Source organism: Podarcis vaucheri (assembly GCF_965113315.1).
Source record: "Podarcis vaucheri genome assembly, chromosome: 18".
Lineage (NCBI taxonomy): Eukaryota > Metazoa > Chordata > Lepidosauria > Squamata > Lacertidae > Podarcis > Podarcis vaucheri.
Genome location: NC_138756.1, coordinates 8,428,312 through 8,449,096, shown reverse-complemented (window position 1 = coordinate 8,449,096; position 20,785 = coordinate 8,428,312). Strand labels below are relative to the sequence as shown.

At 50.4% G+C, this 20,785-nt stretch overlaps 1 protein-coding gene across 3 annotated transcripts in view; it reads left to right on the top strand.

The window, feature by feature from the left end:
• The window catches only part of FBN3 (fibrillin 3), a 150,278-nt gene that overhangs the window by 6,666 nt on the left and 122,827 nt on the right, over positions 1-20,785 (top strand). Inside the window, exons 2-3 of one of the 3 annotated variants that reach the window (XM_082206194.1) lie at positions 7,272-7,540; positions 12,518-12,600. In XM_082206194.1, coding sequence (XP_082062320.1) covers positions 7,365-7,540; positions 12,518-12,600 — 259 coding nt within the window. In that variant the 5' untranslated portion in view covers positions 7,272-7,364. Of the gene's footprint in view, positions 1-7,271; positions 7,541-12,517; positions 12,601-13,215; positions 13,238-13,360; positions 13,369-20,785 lie in introns of those variants that run through there. The other 2 variants (XM_082206195.1, XM_082206196.1) reach the window with 2 other exon arrangements.

Here is a 20,785-nt window from a genome sequence, read left to right as displayed (position 1 = left end):
CCCAGCTCCTGTTAACCCAGCAGTTCGAAAGCACGCCAGGGCAAGTAGATAAATAGGTACCACTGCGGCGGGAAGGTAAACAGCGTTTCCATGCGCTTTGGTTTCCGTCAGTGTTCTGTTGTGCTAGAAACGGTTTAGTCCTGCTGGCCGCACAATCCGGAAAGCTGTCTTGTGGACAAACGCTGGCTCCCTCGGCCTGAAAGTGAGATTAGCGCCGCAACCCCATAGTCACCTTTGACTGGACTGAAATATCCAGGGGTCCTTTACCTTTTACCTTACCATTTAAGAGAGAGAAAGAGAGAGACTTTTGATCTTCCAGTAGCACAGGGCAGAAAACTATATATAGTGGTACCCCAGGTTACAGACGCTTCAGATTAGAGACTCCGCTAACCCAGAAATAGTACTTCGGGTTAAGAACTTTGCTTCAGGATGAGAACAGAAATCGCGCGGCAGCAGCAGGAGGCCCCATTAGCTAAAGTGGTACCTCAGGTTAAGAACAGTCTCAGGTTAAGAACGGACCTCCGGAACGAATTAAGTTCTTTCTTTTTTATATATAAAATTTTTAGTAAGGTTTTCAGATTTTTTTTAGACAAACACAAAAACATAAACAACTACAAACCGACACAACACACAAATAACAAGTATAATTTTAAATCCTTAATTTCTTAACCACTTTCCCAGACTTCCCCCACCTCCCCTTCTTGCATCCCAATCCCAATAATTAACTCAGCAAGTTCTTATCCCCAAATTATCCCTTATTAACATTTTACTTAATTCATCTTAATTAACCAATTTTAAACTTCTAAACCTCATTTTAATACTTAACATTTACCCATCGGAACGAATTAAGTTCTTAACCCGAGGTACCACTTTATATGAAGAATTGTAGAATTGTAGAGTCGGAAGGGACCTCGTGAGTCATCTAGTCTGACCTCTGCAATGCTGACGTCTTTTGCCCAAGGTGATGCTCGGACCCATGACCCTTAGAGCCTCACGCTCGACCAACAGAGCTAATTGATGATATGTGACTTAGAGCTCCTGATGAGATCAATTTACGAGAGAGAGAGAGAGAGAGAGAGAGAGAGAGAGAGAGAGAACCTCTGAGGAAGGAGAGTCCATCACTTTCCGAGAGAGCACATAGAATCATAGAATCGTAGAGTTGGAAGAGACCACAAGGGCCATCGAGTCCAACCCCCTGCCAAGCAGGAAACACCATCAGAGCACTCCTGACATATGGTTGTCAAGCCTCTGCTTAAAGACCTCCAAAGGAGGAGACTCCACCACACTCCTTGGCAGCAAATTCCACTGTCGAACAGCTCTTACTGTCAGGAAGTTCTTCCTAATGTTTAGGTGGAATCTTCTTTCTTGTAGTTTGGATCCATTGCTGTCTTGCCAGTAAGAGGAGAAGGTCGTCTTCTTCCGTTATCAGGGATGCTTTAACTGAGATTCCTGCCTCGCAAGTGGTTGGACTAGATACAGACCCTCCAAGTATCTCTATTTTCCAGGGACAGTCTTGGATTTACAGAAGCTGACCTGGTTTCTGATTGGAGTGCCCTGCTTTTCCTTAAAGGTAAAAGGGACCCCTGACCATTAGGTCCACTCGTGGCCAACTCTGGGGTTGCGGCGCTCATCTCGCTTTACTGGCCGAGGGAGCCGCCGTACAGCTTCCGGGTCATGTGGCCAGCAGGACTAAGCCGCTTCTGGCGAACCAGAGCAGCGCATGGAAACGCCATTTACCTTCCCGCTGGAGCGGTACCTATTTATGTACTTGCACTCTGACGTGCTTTCGAACTGCTAGGTGGGCAGGAGCAGGGACCGAGCAACGGGAGCTCACCCCGTCGCGGGGATTCGAACCGCCAACCTTCTGATTGGCAAGTGCTAGGCTCTGTGGTTTAACCCACAGCGCCACCTGTGTTTTCCTTAGGGTGTCCCTATTTTCATTAGAGAAATGTTGGCAGGTAGGGAGTTTTGCAACCCCTGAAACGAGGAGATCGAGTAACTATACAACCACTGCTTTTTAATTGGGGCTTCCTCCCAGGGAGGAATGGGCGAATCTCTCAATTTCTGATTTTCTCTGTTTCTCATTTCTCCACACTTTAATTTAGAGCTGTCCTACATTCGGATTTTCTTGTACACAGCCAGTGGCGTAGCGTGGGTTGTCAGCACCCGGGGCAAGGCAAGTAATTTGCGCCCCCTAACCCGTGGATTTGCGCCCCCTAACCCTAACCCCCAGATGTTGCACCCGGTGCGGCCGGCACCCCCTGCACCCCCCACGCTACGCCACTGGACACAGCCAGAATATGGCAGTCAGAAACAGTCTCTGGGTGGAAATCACTGAAATGTCCAGGAAAATCTGGACGTATGGCAACCCGTGTTGGAAATCTAGACTTTTGTGTCCAGATTTTCCCTTTTTTTGAAATGTGGCAACCCTGCTTTAATTTTGCTTCTCCGTTTTTCCACATCAGTCTGCAAACTTCTTTTTTTAAAGTCCTCATAAAAACCCAGCACCCCTCTAGCAACATTGCTACTGAAAATGCACGCTTTTGCAAAGAAATTTCTCCTGGTTATAGTGCGTTATTGCGATAAGGTTATGAATGCAAGTAGGTACATTTCTAAGCATGGCTGTACACATTTACTTGACTGGAGATGTGCATTGCAAAATTCAGGAAACTGCGAATTTTTGAAGGCTAGCAATGTTTGTGCATTGTTGCGGAGAGTGCAAATTATAGTCTGTTTGCTTGCAATTGCAATCTGAACTGAGTTTCTCGGCCATCTTGCCATGCATAGAATTGCAGGCGAAGACTCTAAGGGGCTTGAGACGCCTTTGTTTCGGATGTCATCCAGGTTGTAAACTCGTTGGGTGGTCTTCAGGTGGAATAACAAAGAATCTTCCAGCTGGGATGTAAGCCGGGCCATATGACAGGAAAACACTAGGCTGGGTGCTTTAACCCAGGCACATAGGGAGTTGCTTTAGAGCAGCTCAAAGTATTTCTCCAACTAGCCCCTACTGCAACTCGCTCTACATGGGGCTACCTTTGAAGGTGACCAGGAAACTGCAATTAATCCAGAATGCGGCAGCTAGACTGGTGACTGGGAGTGGCCGCCGGGACCACATAACACCGGTCCTGAGAGATCTGCATTGGCTCCCAGTACGTTTCCGAGCACAATCCAAAGTGTTGGTGCTGACCTTCAAAGCCCTAAATGGCCCAGTATACCTGAAGGAGCGTCTCCACCCCCATCGTCCAGCCTGGACACTGAGGTCCAGCTCCGAGGGCCTTCTGGCGGTTCCCTCATTGCGAGAAGTGAGGTTACAGTGAACCAGACAGAGGGCCTTCTCGGTGGTGGCACCCGCCCTTCAGATGTCAAGGCAATAAACAACTATCCTATCATTAAAAGACATCTGAAGGCAGCCCTGTTCAGGGAAGTTTTTAATATTTAACACTGTATTGTTTTTAATACTTGATTGGGAGCCTCCCAGAGTGGCTGGGGAAACTCAGCCATGTGGGCAGGGTATAAATAATAAATTATTATTATTATTATTATTATTATTATTATTATTATTATTATTACATATTGTCTGCTCTGACTGGCAGCCGCTCTCCAGGGATGCAAATGGGGGACATTCTGTATTTGGAAATGCCAGGGATCTTCTAAACCCTAAACCCAGGCACATAGCGAGTTGCTTTAGAATAGCTCGAAGTATTTGCCCATCTAGCCCCCATATTGTCTGATCTGACTGGCAACCGCTCTCCGGGGATGCAAACAGGGGATATTTTGCACTTGGAAATGCTAGACATCTTCTGCACGCAAAGCTGGGCTGCAGCCTGTTCCAGACAGCAATAATTCACAACAAAAATGTTGATGAGTTTTCATGAGGATGTCAATAATAATAATAGAAAAATAAACCATCAACTAATGTGGCGCTGTGGGTTAAACCACACAGCCTAGGACTTGCCGATCAGAAGGTCGGCGGTTCGAATCCCCGCAATGGCGGGGTGAGTTCCCATTGTTTGGTCCCAGCTCCTGCCAACCTAGCAGTTCGAAAGCACGTCAAAGTGCAAGGAACTAAATAGGTACCGCTCCGGCGGGAAGGTAAACGGCGTTTCCGTGTGCTGCTCTGGTTCACCAGAAGCAGCTTTGTCCTGCTTGCCACATGACCTGGAAGCTGTACGCCGGCTCCCTTGGCCAATAAAGCGAGATGAGCGCCGCAACCCCAGAGTCGGCCACGACTGGACCTAATGGTCAGGGGTCCCTTTACCTAATGTAGAGATGTAGAAATCTAAACTGAATTTAAGGCTGGGTGAATAAGAAACAGAACGAAACCCAAACTGGCAGATCTACAAAATTCCCTAGTTAGGGTCTTTCCCCCTGAACATGGCTCCCTCTTGCACCACCAGATTTCAATGTCAAAAGTTAATTTGACAATCAGAGTGTGGGTTGTTTGCCACAGGCTTCTGTTCCTTTGCTTCTTTCCCCTTCCACATGGCTGATGTGCAGTCATGCGCAATGATGTGCTCCTATGTGCAGCAGGTTGGACTAGATGACCCCGGGGTCCCTTCCAACTCGTCTATGACTCTTTTTCTGATTGCAGTGAGACCCCTTTGTGGGGCGTTGAGCTGGTGTGTATAAAGTGGTACCTCGGGTTACAGACGCTTCAGGTTACAGACTCCGCTAACCCAGAAATAGTGCTTCAGGTTAAGAACTTTGCTTCAGGATGAGAACAGAAATTGTGCTTCAGCAGTGCGGCAGCAGCAGGAGGCCCCATTAGCTAAAGTGGTGCTTCAGGTTAAGAACAGTTTCAGGTTAAGAACGGACCTCCGGAATGAATTAAGTACTCATCAATTTCTTTATTCGACCGATAGTCAGAGTTAGAACATTACACAATAATTAAAAACTATAACATCATAGGGGGTACATAAGTGAGGTAGGGCCACAGTACTAGACCTCTCACAGATAACCCACGTCAAAGCATTCAGTTATACGTTTCCGACACTTGAGTGCCAGGAAAAGAAATTTAGCCACTGACAAGGTTGTTTTCCCAGAAGACTTATTTAGCAGATATGCTGTCTGCTTTCCTCTTTGTCGGGAACTAAGCTGGGGTAAGTATGGAGTTATAAGATACTGTCTTAAATCGTTGTAGAAGGGACAGCTCAGTAAAATGTGCTCTGTGGATTCTACCTCACCCAATGCACAGTGGCATAATCTCTGGTCATACGGGACTCCTCCATATCTTCCCTTCAGGACCGCCGAGTCAAGAACATTCAGCCTAGCCGCAGTAAATAGTCTGCGGTATTCCACGTAGTGGATATCCGCCAGGTAGCGAGCTGGAGCAGCCCGATACATACGGGCTATGTCCTCCTGTCTGGCAATATCCCTTAATCTTTGCGCGATCACCGCCTTTGCGTGGCTATACGTCATGGACTCTATATAAAGGGAGGACAACCCGCACTTCTGCACTTCCTCCACTATCTCCTCTTCCCATGGAGATTTAAAGTTATCCCTCAGAATCAAGGTCCAGCTCTGAGGGCCTTCTGGTGGTTCCCTCCATGCGAGAAATGAGGTTACAGGGAATCAGGCAGAGGGCCTTCTCAGTGGTGGCACCTGCCCTGTGGAACGCCCTCCCATCAGATGTCAAGGAAATAAACAACTATTTTACTTTTAAATGACAAGTGAAGGCAGCTCTGTTTAGGGAAGTTTTTAATGTCTGACGCTGTACAGTGGTACCTCGGGTTAAGTGCTTAATTCGTTCCGGAGGTCTGTTCTTAATCTGAAACTGTTCTTAACCTGAAGCACCACTTTAGCTGATGGTGCCTCCTGCTGCTGCTGCACCGCCAGAGCATGATTTCTGTTCTCATCCTAAAGCAAAGGTCTTAACCTGAGGTAATATTTCTGGGTTAGCGGAGTCCGTAACCTGAAGCATATGTAACCCGAGGTACCACTGTATTGTTTTTAATATTCGGTTGGAAGCCGCCCAGAGTAGCTGGGGAAACCCAGCCAGATGGGCAGGGTATAAATAATAAATTATTATTATTATTATTATTATTATTATTATTATTAGTCCCAGAGGGAATGGTGCACCACCTGCAGGGTGCATGGCGCGCATCCTGGGGTGTGCGCAGAGAGCACCAAACATCCCAGGGGGTGGGGGCTGCTGCGATGTCACCCCCCGATGGCACCCGAAGCAAGCCTCTCCCCCGCCCCCTTTGTTCGCCAGTGCCCCAAACCGTGGTTTACTAAACCATAATGAACCAGGCTGTTGTGTGTTTTTGCCAGCGATGTTATCAACACAGAACTGAATTGTATATTGATTCAAGTCAACATTCCTCTCTCTGTTCCACGGTGTGTTTATCGATGCGCAGATGTGCATGATTAAGGAACTGCCGAGAGGGAAATACATGCATTGTACAAGATTTGGAATATATATATATATATATATGCAACGGGGCGGATTCCTCTTCTATGAGCTCCACTTCCAAAGCAAAACCAGTTATTTAGATAAGACAAAGGTCACAACAACACCACATATTTAAAGCACTAAAAGGTCACTTTAAGGGACGCGGGTGGCGCTGTGGGTTAAACCACAGAGCCTAGGACTTGCCGATCAGAAGGTCGGCGGCTCGAATCCCCGCAATGACGGGGTGAGCTCCCGTTGCTCGGTCCCTGCTCCTGCCAACCTAGCAGTTCGAAAGCATGTCAAAGTGCAAGTAGATAAATAGGTACCACTCCGGCGGGAAGGTAAACGGCGTTTCCATGCGCTGCTCTGGTTCGCCAGAAGCGGCTTAGTCATGCAGGCCACATGACCCGGAAGCTGTACGCTGGCTCCCTCGGCCAATAAATATATATATATATACTACTGCTTTAGGTCCAGTAATTTGAGTGGGTCTCCTCGGAGCAGAACTCAATTTTTGGAACCATCAAGTCAAATGTGGTTATGATTTTGTAAGAGCTGTGCAACTGAAAAGAGAACACACATACAGTGTTACCTCGGGTTAAGTACTTAATTCATTCCAGAGGTCTGTTCTCAACCTGAAACTGTTCTTAACCTGAAGCACCACTTTAGCTAATGGTGCCTCCTGCTGCACCACACGATTTCTGTTCTCATCCTGAAGCAAAGTTCTTAACCTGAGGTATTTCTGGGTTAGCGGAGTCTGTAACCTGAAGCGTATGTGACCTGAGTTGTATGTAACCCGAGGTACCACTGTATAAAGAAATCATGGACCATGAAGCCCTCAAGAAGTTTGGGACCTTATCTGATTTCTTTTCCCTTCCAGCTCAGAAAAGGAAGCTCCGATTTCCTGCTGTTTAGCTGCAGAGACCCTCCCGCTGGACCCAAGGTGTTGGTGGCCTGATTCCTTGCACCCATTATGGGACCCCTGTGGGTGACCCGCTTCCTCCTGGCGTGCACGTCCCTCGCCTTCTACCAAGAGTTCGCCAGCGGACAGCATGACGGAGACCTCCAGCCCGACAGATTTGCAAGCAGCTACGAGAGCAAGCAGCCCCCAAGCCGAGTGAGGCGAAGAGGCCATGACACTTTGAGAGGGTAAGCGATTGGTAGGCAAACTAAGGCCCGGGGGCCGGATCCGACCCAATCGCCTTCTAAATCCGGCCCGCAGATGGTCCGGGATTCAGCATGTTTTTCCATGAGTAGAATGAGCCCTTTATTTTAAATGCATTTCTGGGTTATTTGTGGGGCGTGCCTGGTGTTTTGACATGAGTAGAACGTACCCTATTTTTCGTTCTATAGGACACACTTTTCCCCCTCCAAAAATTAAGGGGAAATGTGTGCGCGTCCTATGGAGCGAATGCAGGCTCCTTGGCTTCAGCGATAGCAACGTGACGCCTCCGAAGGGCAGAGAGAGCGCTCCCTCCGTGCTCCGGAGGTTGTGCGTTGCTTTCGCTGAAGCCTGGAGAGCAAGAGGGGTCAGTGCGCACCGACCCTCTCGCTCTCCGGGCTTCAGGGATAGACTCTTCTGGCTTCAGCGAAAGGAACCTGAAAGCTTTGGGCTCCTTTTGCTGAAGCCAAGAGAGCAAGACTCTCCTGGCTTCAGGGATAGCCGCCTGAAGACTTTGTAGCGCAGCGGGACCTCGCGCTGCGCTCCAAAGGCTTCGGGTTCCTTTTGCTGAAGGCGGGAGAGCAAGACTCTCCTGGCTTCAGCAGAGAGGGAGAGCTGCGCAGCGCCCCTTCAGCGAGGCGGGAGGAGAAATGGAAGGGGCTCCGTTTCTCCTGCTGCTTCGCTGAAGGGGCGCTGAGCAGAGAGGGGGGAATTTGTTTTCTTGTTCTCCCCCTCTAAAACAAGGTGCGTCCTATAGAGCGAAAAATACGGTATGCTTTGATTTAAAATGCATCTCTGGGTTATTTGTGGGGCATAGGAATTCGTTCATTATTATTATTTTTCAAAATACAGTGGATGCTCGGGTTGCGAACGTGATGCACGTTTGCAACCCGCGGTGTCCACAAACCATGTCTGCGCATGCGCGGGTTGCGATTCAGCGCTTCTGCGCATGTGCGAAGTGCGATTTAGTGCTTCTGCACATGCGCGAGTGCCGAGACCCAGAAGTAACCCGTTCCAGTACTTCTGGGTTTTGGCGTCCCGCAACCCAAAAAAAACGCAACCTGAAGCAGCTGTAACCCGAGGTATGACTGTATAGTCTTGCCCCCGCACAAGGTCTGAGGGACAGTGGACCGGCCCCCTGCTGAAAAAGTTTGCTGACCCTTGTTTAAAGCGGACAAATGCACTTTTTCACGCCGCTTGCGACCGGGATATAGGAGGGCAGCTTCCAATTTCAGTGGGGAACAGAAATCATTACATCACGGTCTTCAAAGAAACAAGTAGGTTTTGTAGATCGCGCATGGCGCTGTGGACAGGAGAGTCAACCTGGCTCCACCATGACTGTGGGGGCCCAGGGCCATGGGTGCCATAGCTGTGGCACCCAAATGTGTGGGTGCTCGGTGCGTTTCCCAGTCTGCCATCCGAATATTATATTCCAAATCTCTTGCCCAGTGCATCATGAGTGAATATGTTTTATGGATGGATGGCGGCTAACAGATTGAGATTGAATCCTGACAAGACAGAAGGACTGTTTTTGGGGGACAGGAGGCAGGCAGGTGTGGAGGACTCCCTGGTCCTGAATGGGGTAACTGTGCCCCTGAAGGACCAGGAGCGCAGCCTGGGAGTCATTTTGGACTCACAACAGTCCATGGAGGCACAGGTTAATTCTGTGTCCAGGGCAGCTGTCTACCAGCTCCATCTGGTACGCAGGATGAGACCCTACCTGCCTGCAGACTGCCTCACCAGAGTGGTGCATGCTGTGGTTATCTCCCGCTTGGACTACTGCAATGCGCTCTACGTGGGGCTACCTTTGAAGGTGACCCGGAAACTACAACTAATCCAGAATGCGGCAGCTAGACTGGGGACTGGGGGTGGCCGTTGAGACCACATAACACCAGTCCTGAAAGACCTACATTGGCTTCCAGTACATTTCCGAGCACAATTCAAAGTTGGTGCTGACCTTTAAAGCCCCAAATGGCTTCGGTCCCGTATACCTGAAGGAGCGTCTCCACCCCCATCGTTGAGCCCGGACACTGAGGTTCAGCTCCGAGGGCCTTCTGGCGGTTCCCTCACTGCGAGAAGCCAAGTTACAGGGAACCAGGCAGAGGGCCTTCTCAGTAGTGGCACCCGCCCTGTGGAATGCCCTCCCACCAGATGTCAAAGAGAACAACAACTACCTGACTTTTAGAAGACATCTGAAGGCAGCCCTGTTTAGGAAAGCTTTTAATGGCCGAGGGAGCTGGTGTACAGCTTCCGGGTCATGTGGCCAGCAGGACTAAGCCGCTTCTGGCGAACCAGAGCAGCACACAGAAACACCGTTTACCTTCCCACCGGAGTGGTACCTATTTATCTACTTGCACTTTGACGTGCTTTCGAACTGCTAGGTTGGCAGGAGCTGGGACCGAACAATGGGAGCTCACCCCGCCATTGCGGGGATTCGAACCGCCGACCTTCTGATCGGCAAGTCCTGGGCTCTGTGGTTTAATCCACAGCGCCACCCACGTCCCATATATTTCATTTAAACAACCTTAAATCAATGACTTCCCTTCTTCTCTTTCGTACTTCCTTTTGCATACCATCCATCCCTGCATATTTTAAATAAACTAAACCATTCTGTGTTCCATTGTTACATCCATCAAAACTTATGTGCACTGTTGAATTTATCTTAATGCTACAAGCGTTTTGAAATGTGCACCATTTTCACCCATATAATCAGTAAACATTCTCCAGTCTTTTTTTAAACATACGTCCTTCTCGTTCTCTTGTTCCATATGTTAAATCTGCAAGCTGCACGTATTCCATTAGTGCAAATTTTTTGGCTGGGACCTCTTTGGTTTTCCATTTCGGGGGCTAACAAATCACGGGTGTCAAAAAAGACTATTTATTTCAGCTACTGCTGCGGCCCGTGTTTTGATGAATTCTGCTTCCTTGTAGGTTTTTAAGCAGAGGTTTACAAGCCATCTGTCATGGATGCTTTAGCTGAGATTCTGGCATTGCAGGGGTTGGACTAGATGACCGCTGGTGTCCCTTCCAACTCTACAATTCTACACTTTTACATAAATCACATAGCTCGTATTCATTTGATAAACGTCAAAGCAATGGCTTTGCATCCGTTAGTCCTTCTCTATAAGCATGTTCAGTCGTTCTTGGATGTGCGTGTTTGTGAGAGAGAACCCCCCCCCAACCCCCACCTCCATCCCATAATGTAAACATATAGCAGATGTATTGATACAAGAACTCTGAGCAAAGGTATGTCTGAGGCTGAGGTCCAGCCCACACACATCTTGGGATGAAGCCTCGCTGGAACTGGCGCTGCTCACTCCGCGGCAAGCTTTTCCAGGGTCGTGCTGCTGTGCAATGACTCGTTCCCAGGCTTTTTCTTGGCTTGGAGGTTAATCCACGTTGAGTTCGAGGAGGTTTAAAAAAGTAAAGGGACCCCTGACCATTAGGTCCAGTCGTGGCCGACTCTGGGGTTGCAGCCCTCATCTCGCTTTATTGGCCGAGGGAGCCGGCGTACAGCTTCCGGGTCATGTGGCCAGCAGGACTAAGCCGCTTCTGGTGAACCAGAGCAGCGCACGGAAACGCCGTTTACCTTCCCTCTGGAGTGGTACCTATTTGTCTACTTGCACTTTGATGTGCTTTCCAACTGCTAGGTGGGCAGGAGCAGGGACCAAGCAGCGGGAGCTCACCCCGTCTCAGGGATTTGAACTGCCAACCTTCTGATCGGCAAGTCCGAGGCTCTGTGGTTTAACCCACAGCGCCACCCACGTCCCTCTCAAGGAGGTTTACTCCCAGGTAAATGCGGGCAGTGGGGGGCCTTGCTGTCAGGGGAGTCTGCACAGCATCGTGAGCTAAGTCAGACGATCACAGCTAGGGATGCAAGAGGAATTTGATTCCAATTGCATCTGAAGGCCTGGCAGGAAAGATGGAAGGAGATGGGTATGTTCGGCCTGGAAAAGAGGAGATATGAGAGCCATCTTCAAACATCTAAAGGACTCTCACATAGAGGATGCAGCGAGCTTGTTTTCTCCTGCTCTGGAAGGGCAGGACTCGAACCCGTGGCTTCAAGTGACAGGAAACTCAACATCAGGAAGAACTTTCTGACAGTGAGAGCTGTTCGACAGTGGAACGGTCTCCCTTGGGATGTGGCGGACTGCCTTGGAGGTTTCAAAGCAGACGTTTGGATGGCCATTTGCCGTGGGTGCTTGAGTTGAGCTTTCTTGCATTGCAGGGGGTTGGATTAGATGACCTCTGGGTCCCCTTCCGACTCTACGGTTTTATGATTCTGTCTTCCCGAAATTCACACTTATTTCTTATCATCTTTTTTAACTTTTCAAAAACAAATAAATTAACACATACGTTTCAATACATAGTAAAACCATTGTTTTTGTTGACTTCCCACCCCCATTCTGTTTTTATTTCTCTCCCTCTGCTGAACCCTGGATTCCCTCTCTGATGTTTCAACAGTGCTGCTATAATCTTTAAGTTCTTCTGTTGCTCATAGAATGGAAGGGAGCCCATGGTCATCCAGTCCAACCCACTGCAATGCCACAAATCACAGCTGACCAATCCCTGGCAATGGGTTCAATGGCATGCAACAGGTCCTAGGGTCCGATCTCCAGGTCAGAGTCGGAAATTGCCTTTGCCTGAAATCCCAGGAAGTCACTGCCAATCAGAACAGCCTCAGCATGAATCCAGCTCCATAAGGATCTCAGCTGCAAGTTTGGGAAAGCCCACACTCTGCCTTGAGACTCCAAAGAGCTCTTGCCGATCAGTGTAAGCGATGCTAAAGTGGACGATGGTCTCACTCAGCGTCAGGGAGTTTCAGGTGTTTTGCAGTTGCTCCAAACAACCCCAGAGACAGGGAGCATCCAGGTAAACGCCGCAATCTGCCCCATCTACAGGTTTGTTGGCCGTTGCAAGCAGGGAGCAAACGTTCAGCTTGTGACTCTCTCGTTGACTTTCAGGCCCAACGTCTGCGGATCCCGGTTCCACTCGTACTGCTGCCCAGGATGGAAGACCCTCCCCGGTGGGAACCAGTGCATTGTCCGTGAGTATGAGCCAGGGTTATGTCTCCCCGGTGGGAACCAGTGCATTGTCCGTGAGTATGAGCCAGGGTTATGTCTCCCAGTGCATTGTCTGTGAATATGAGCCAGGGTTATGTCTTCCCAGTGGGAACCAGTGCATTGTCCATAAGTATGAGCCAGGGTTATGTCTCCCAGTGCATTGTCCGTGAGTATGAACCAGGGTTATGTCTCCCCTGTGGGAACCAGTGCGTTGTCCATGAGTATGAGCCAGGGTTATGTCTCCCTGGTGGGATCCAGTGCATTGTCCATGAGTATGAGCCAGGGTTATGTCTCCCAGTGCATTGTCCGTGAGCATGAGCCAGGGTTATGTCTCCCAGTGCATTGTCCGTGAGCATGAGCCAGGGTTATGTCTCCCAGTGCATTGTCCGTGAGTATGAACCAGGGTTATGTCTCCCCTGTGGGAACCAGTGCGTTGTCCATGAGTATGAGCCAGGGTTATGTCTCCCTGGTGGGATCCAGTGCATTGTCCGTGAGTATGAGCCAGGGTTATGTCTCCCAGTGCATTGTCCGTGAGCATGAGCCAGGGTTATGTCTCCCAGTGCATTGTCCGTGAGCATGAGCCAGGGTTATGTCTCCCCGGTGGGAACCAGTGCATTGTCCGTGAGTATGAGCCAGGGTTATGTCTCCCAGTGCATTGTCTGTGAATATGAGCCAGGGTTATGTCTTCCCAGTGGGAACCAGTGCATTGTCCATAAGTATGAGCCAGGGTTATGTCTCCCAGTGCATTGTCCGTGAGTATGAACCAGGGTTATGTCTCCCCTGTGGGAACCAGTGCGTTGTCCATGAGTATGAGCCAGGGTTATGTCTCCCTGGTGGGATCCAGTGCATTGTCCATGAGTATGAGCCAGGGTTATGTGTCCCTGGTGGGAAACAGTGCAATGTCTGAGTATGAGCCAGGGTTATGTCTCCCCTGTGGGGACCAGTGCATTGTCCATGAGTATGAGCCAGGGTTATATCTCCCCGGTGGGAACCAGTGCATTGTCCATGAGTATGAGCCAGGGTTATATCTCCCTGGTGGGAACCAGTGCATTGTCTGTGAGTATGAGCCAGGTTTATGTCTCCCCTGTGGGAACCAGTGCGTTGTCCATGAGTATTGGCCACGGTTATGTCTCCCCTGTGGGAACCACTGTATTGTCCATGAGTATGAGCCAGGGTTATGTCTCCCCGGTGTGAACCAGGGCAATGTCTGTGAGTATGAGCCAGGGTTATGTCTCCCTGGTGGGATCCAGTGCATTGTCCATGAGTATGAGCCAGGTTTATGTCTCCCTGGTGGGAAACAGTGCAATGTCTGTGAGTATGAGCCAGGGTTAAGTCTCCCTGGTGGGAACCAGTGCGTTGTCCATGAGTATGAGCCAGGGTTATGTCTCCCTGGTGGGAAACAGTGCAATGTCTGTGAGTATGAGCCAGGGTTATATCTCGCTGGTGGGATCCAGTACACTGTTCAATGAGTATGAGCCAGGGTTATGTCTCCCCTGTGGGGACCAGTGCGTTGTCCATGAGTATGAGCCAGGGTTATGTCTCCCCGGTGGGAACCAGTGCATTGCCCATGAGTATGAGCCAGGGTTAAGTCTCCCTGGTGGGATCCAGTGCATTGTCCATGAGTATGAGCCAGGGTTATATCTCCCTGGTGGGAACCAGTGCATTGTCTGTGAGTATGAGCCAGGTTTATGTCTCCCCTGTGGGAACCAGTGCGTTGTCCATGAGTATTGGCCACGGTTATGTCTCCCCTGTGGGAACCACTGTATTGTCCATGAGTATGAGCCAGGGTTATGTCTCCCCGGTGTGAACCAGGGCAATGTCTGTGAGTATGAGCCAGGGTTAAGTCTCCCTGGTGGGATCCAGTGCATTGTCCATGAGTATGAGCCAGGGTTATATCTCCCTGGTGGGAACCAGTGCATTGTCTGTGAGTATGAGCCAGGTTTATGTCTCCCCTGTGGGAACCAGTGCGTTGTCCATGAGTATTGGCCACGGTTATGTCTCCCCTGTGGGAACCACTGTATTGTCCATGAGTATGAGCCAGGGTTATGTCTCCCCGGTGTGAACCAGGGCAATGTCTGTGAGTATGAGCCAGGGTTATGTCTCCCTGGTGGGATCCAGTGCATTGTCCATGAGTATGAGCCAGGTTTATGTCTCCCTGGTGGGAAACAGTGCAATGTCTGTGAGTATGAGCCAGGGTTAAGTCTCCCTGGTGGGAACCAGTGCGTTGTCCATGAGTATGAGCCAGGGTTAGGTCTCCCTGGTGGGAAACAGTGCAATGTCTGTGAGTATGAGCCAGGGTTATATCTCGCTGGTGGGATCCAGTACACTGTTCAATGAGTATGAGCCAGGGTTATGTCTCCCCTGTGGGGACCAGTGCGTTGTCCATGAGTATGAGCCAGGGTTATGTCTCCCCGGTGGGAACCAGTGCATTGCCCATGAGTATGAGCCAGGGTTAAGTCTCCCTGGTGGGATCCAGTGCATTGTCCATGAGTATGAGCCAGGGTTATATCTCCCTGGTGGGAACCAGTGCATTGTCTGTGAGTATGAGCCAGGTTTATGTCTCCCCTGTGGGAACCAGTGCGTTGTCCATGAGTATTGGCCACGGTTATGTCTCCCCTGTGGGAACCACTGTATTGTCCATGAGTATGAGCCAGGGTTATGTCTCCCCGGTGTGAACCAGGGCAATGTCTGTGAGTATGAGCCAGGGTTAAGTCTCCCTGGTGGGATCCAGTGCATTGTCCATGAGTATGAGCCAGGGTTATATCTCCCTGGTGGGAACCAGTGCATTGTCTGTGAGTATGAGCCAGGTTTATGTCTCCCCTGTGGGAACCAGTGCGTTGTCCATGAGTATTGGCCACGGTTATGTCTCCCCTGTGGGAACCACTGTATTGTCCATGAGTATGAGCCAGGGTTATGTCTCCCCGGTGTGAACCAGGGCAATGTCTGTGAGTATGAGCCAGGGTTATGTCTCCCTGGTGGGATCCAGTGCATTGTCCATGAGTATGAGCCAGGTTTATGTCTCCCTGGTGGGAAACAGTGCAATGTCTGTGAGTATGAGCCAGGGTTAAGTCTCCCTGGTGGGAACCAGTGCGTTGTCCATGAGTATGAGCCAGGGTTATGTCTCCCTGGTGGGAAACAGTGCAATGTCTGTGAGTATGAGCCAGGGTTATATCTCGCTGGTGGGATCCAGTACACTGTTCAATGAGTATGAGCCAGGGTTATGTCTCCCCTGTGGGGACCAGTGCGTTGTCCATGAGTATGAGCCAGGGTTATGTCTCCCCGGTGGGAACCAGTGCATTGCCCATGAGTATGAGCCAGGGTTAAGTCTCCCTGGTGGGATCCAGTGCATTGTCCATGAGTATGAGCCAGGGTTATATCTCCCTGGTGGGAACCAGTGCATTGTCTGTGAGTATGAGCCAGGTTTATGTCTCCCCTGTGGGAACCAGTGCGTTGTCCATGAGTATTGGCCACGGTTATGTCTCCCCTGTGGGAACCACTGTATTGTCCATGAGTATGAGCCAGGGTTATGTCTCCCCGGTGTGAACCAGGGCAATGTCTGTGAGTATGAGCCAGGGTTAAGTCTCCCTGGTGGGAACCAGTGCGTTGTCCATGAGTATGAGCCAGGGTTATGTCTCCCTGGTGGGAAACAGTGCAATGTCTGTGAGTATGAGCCAGGGTTATATCTCGCTGGTGGGATCCAGTACACTGTTCAATGAGTATGAGCCAGGGTTATGTCTCCCCTGTGGGGACCAGTGCATTGTCTGTGAGTATGAGCCAGGTTTATGTCTCCCCTGTGGGAACCAGTGCGTTGTCCATGAGTATTGGCCACGGTTATGTCTCCCCTGTGGGAACCACTGTATTGTCCATGAGTATGAGCCAGGGTTATGTCTCCCCGGTGTGAACCAGGGCAATGTCTGTGAGTATGAGCCAGGGTTAAGTCTCCCTGGTGGGATCCAGTGCATTGTCCATGAGTATGAGCCAGGGTTATATCTCCCTGGTGGGAACCAGTGCATTGTCTGTGAGTATGAGCCAGGTTTATGTCTCCCCTGTGGGAACCAGTGCGTTGTCCATGAGTATTGGCCACGGTTATGTCTCCCCTGTGGGAACCACTGTATTGTCCATGAGTATGAGCCAGGGTTATGTCTCCCCGGTGTGAACCAGGGCAATGTCTGTGAGTATGAGCCAGGGTTATGTCTCCCTGGTGGGATCCAGTGCATTGTCCATGAGTATGAGCCAGGTTTATGTCTCCCTGGTGGGAAACAGTGCAATGTCTGTGAGTATGAGCCAGGGTTAAGTCTCCCTGGTGGGAACCAGTGCGTTGTCCATGAGTATGAGCCAGGGTTATGTCTCCCTGGTGGGAAACAGTGCAATGTCTGTGAGTATGAGCCAGGGTTATATCTCGCTGGTGGGATCCAGTACACTGTTCAATGAGTATGAGCCAGGGTTATGTCTCCCCTGTGGGGACCAGTGCGTTGTCCATGAGTATGAGCCAGGGTTATGTCTCCCCGGTGGGAACCAGTGCATTGCCCATGAGTATGAGCCAGGGTTAAGTCTCCCTGGTGGGATCCAGTGCATTGTCCATGAGTATGAGCCAGGGTTATATCTCCCTGGTGGGAACCAGTGCATTGTCTGTGAGTATGAGCCAGGTTTATGTCTCCCCTGTGGGAACCAGTGCGTTGTCCATGAGTATTGGCCACGGTTATGTCTCCCCTGTGGGAACCACTGTATTGTCCATGAGTATGAGCCAGGGTTATGTCTCCCCGGTGTGAACCAGGGCAATGTCTGTGAGTATGAGCCAGGGTTAAGTCTCCCTGGTGGGATCCAGTGCATTGTCCATGAGTATGAGCCAGGGTTATATCTCCCTGGTGGGAACCAGTGCATTGTCTGTGAGTATGAGCCAGGTTTATGTCTCCCCTGTGGGAACCAGTGCGTTGTCCATGAGTATTGGCCACGGTTATGTCTCCCCTGTGGGAACCACTGTATTGTCCATGAGTATGAGCCAGGGTTATGTCTCCCCGGTGTGAACCAGGGCAATGTCTGTGAGTATGAGCCAGGGTTATGTCTCCCTGGTGGGATCCAGTGCATTGTCCATGAGTATGAGCCAGGTTTATGTCTCCCTGGTGGGAAACAGTGCAATGTCTGTGAGTATGAGCCAGGGTTAAGTCTCCCTGGTGGGAACCAGTGCGTTGTCCATGAGTATGAGCCAGGGTTATGTCTCCCTGGTGGGAAACAGTGCAATGTCTGTGAGTATGAGCCAGGGTTATATCTCGCTGGTGGGATCCAGTACACTGTTCAATGAGTATGAGCCAGGGTTATGTCTCCCCTGTGGGGACCAGTGCGTTGTCCATGAGTATGAGCCAGGGTTATGTCTCCCCGGTGGGAACCAGTGCATTGCCCATGAGTATGAGCCAGGGTTAAGTCTCCCTGGTGGGATCCAGTGCATTGTCCATGAGTATGAGCCAGGGTTATATCTCCCTGGTGGGAACCAGTGCATTGTCTGTGAGTATGAGCCAGGTTTATGTCTCCCCTGTGGGAACCAGTGCGTTGTCCATGAGTATTGGCCACGGTTATGTCTCCCCTGTGGGAACCACTGTATTGTCCATGAGTATGAGCCAGGGTTATGTCTCCCCGGTGTGAACCAGGGCAATGTCTGTGAGTATGAGCCAGGGTTATGTCTCCCTGGTGGGATCCAGTGCATTGTCCATGAGTATGAGCCAGGTTTATGTCTCCCTGGTGGGAAACAGTGCAATGTCTGTGAGTATGAGCCAGGGTTAAGTCTCCCTGGTGGGAACCAGTGCGTTGTCCATGAGTATGAGCCAGGGTTATGTCTCCCTGGTGGGAAACAGTGCAATGTCTGTGAGTATGAGCCAGGGTTATATCTCGCTGGTGGGATCCAGTACACTGTTCAATGAGTATGAGCCAGGGTTATGTCTCCCCTGTGGGGACCAGTGCGTTGTCCATGAGTATGAGCCAGGGTTATGTCTCCCCGGTGGGAACCAGTGCATTGCCCATGAGTATGAGCCAGGGTTATGTCTCCCCGGTGGGATCCAGTGCACTGTCCGTTAGTATGAGCCAGGGTTATGTCTCCCCTGTGGGAACCAGTATGTTGTCCATATGAGCCAGGTTTATGTTTCCCTGGTGGGAACCAGTGCGTTGTCCGTGAGTATGAGCCAGGGTTATGTCTCCCTGGTGGGAACTAGTACATTAATTAATTAACCAGTGCAGAAGCAATTTCCGGCATCTGGGCATGCGCAGAAGTGATTTCCAGAGCTGCGGAAGAGAGTCCCCGCCTGCGCCGCGCCGCGCCAATTTAGCGCAGTATGCGTGGACTTGCCAAGCAGGCATCTCAGTTAGGGGGTGGCTTGTGGGCTGGTTAAATGGCCTCTGTGGGCTGCTTCCGGCCCATGGGCCACAGGTTGGGGACTGCTGCTCTATAGACTCAGCCCGTACCTCTTTGGCTTTCGCGATAACCCATTTGATTCAGTCTAGCTGGGGATCTGAGCTGGTTTACAGTTTCTTTCTTATATTTTAAAGGGCTTATATACCTCTGCGGGACATGGGTGGCGCTGTGGGTTAAACCACAGAGCCTAGGACTTGCCGATCAGAAGGTCAGCGGTTCGAATCCCCACGACAGGGTGAGCTCCCATTGCTCAGTCCCAGCTCCTGCCAACCTAGCAGTTCGAAAGCACATCAAAGTGCAAGTAGATAAATAGGTACTGCTCCAGCGGGAAGGTAAACGGCGCAACCCCAGAGTCAGACACGACTGGACCTAATGGTCAGGGGTCCCTTTACCTTTACCTTATACCTCTGCTTTCTAAAATGTTCCATATTAAGTTGGTTTTGCACAAGCAGCGTTAACTCTGGGGCATGAAATGGTCTTAAAATTGCCGTTTTCACGGCTTTGCTTTATTGGGGTGAAACGTTTCAGTTTGATGTTTCTACCTACAAGTGTGAGCTGTCCTTGGGATCAAAACAAGCACTCAAACAAATGGAAAGCTCCATCTAGATTTGTCCCCGCCCCCCATGAAGATCCTCAAATTACACAACCAGAAAAGTTGGTTTTGCAAGAGCTCTTTTGTTTCAGCTGCTTGAAAGCTCCTTCCAGGGCTAAATTATAAAGAAGTTTAACAATTGGTTTGCAAGCCTGGTATAGCTCCCACTTAACACAGCATTATGGCCTTTTAAACAGTCGCAGCTCCACCCAGTGAGTTCTGGAAATTGTAGTTTCCTAGGAGTGCTGGGGGGACGCGGGTGGCGCTGTGGGTTAAACCACAGAGCCTAGGACTTGCCGATCAGAAGGTCGGCGGTTCGAATCCCTGCAATGGCGAGGTGAGCTCCCGTTGCTCAGTCCCTGCTCCTGCCAAGCTAGCAGTTCGAAAGCACATCAAAGTGCAAGTAGATAAATAGGTACCGCTCCGGCGGGAAGGTAAATGGCGTTTCCGTGCGCTGCTCTGGGTGCCAGAAGAGGCTTGGTCATGCTGGCCACATGACCCGGAAGCTGTATGCCGGCTCCCTTGGCCAGTAAACTGAGATGAGCGCCACAACCTCAGAGTCGTCCGGGACCAGACCTAATGGTCAGGGGTCCCTTTACCTTTATATATAGGGTGGCTACATTCTGCATGGACTGGTTGCACGGCAACATGTGCAAATGGCTTGAGATACCTATTAGCTCCATAATTTACCATGTAGCATATATTCAACAGCGGCAATTTGTTGCTGGCAAAGGACAGCTGGACATAGAAAGGGCCCCATTACCTTCAGTGGCTTAAAGGTAAAGGTAAAGGGACCCCTGACCATTAGGTCCAGTCGTGACCGACTCTGGGGTTGCGGCGCTCATCTCGCTTTACTGGCCGAGGGAGCCGGCGTATAGCTTCCAGGTCATGTGGCCAGCAGGACGAAGCCGCTTATGGCGAACCAGAGCAGTGCACGGAAACACCGTTTGCCTTCCCACCAGAGTGGTACCTATTTATCTACTTGCACTTTGACATGCTTTCGAACTGCTAGGTTGGCAGGAGCTGGGACCGAGCAATGGGAGCTTACCCCGTCATTGTGGGGATTCGAACCGCCAACCTTCTGTTCAGCAAGCCCTAGGCTCCGTGGTTTAGACCACAGCGCCACCCGCGTCCCTACTGAAGGTAAAGGGACCTCTGACCATTAGGTCCAGTCGTG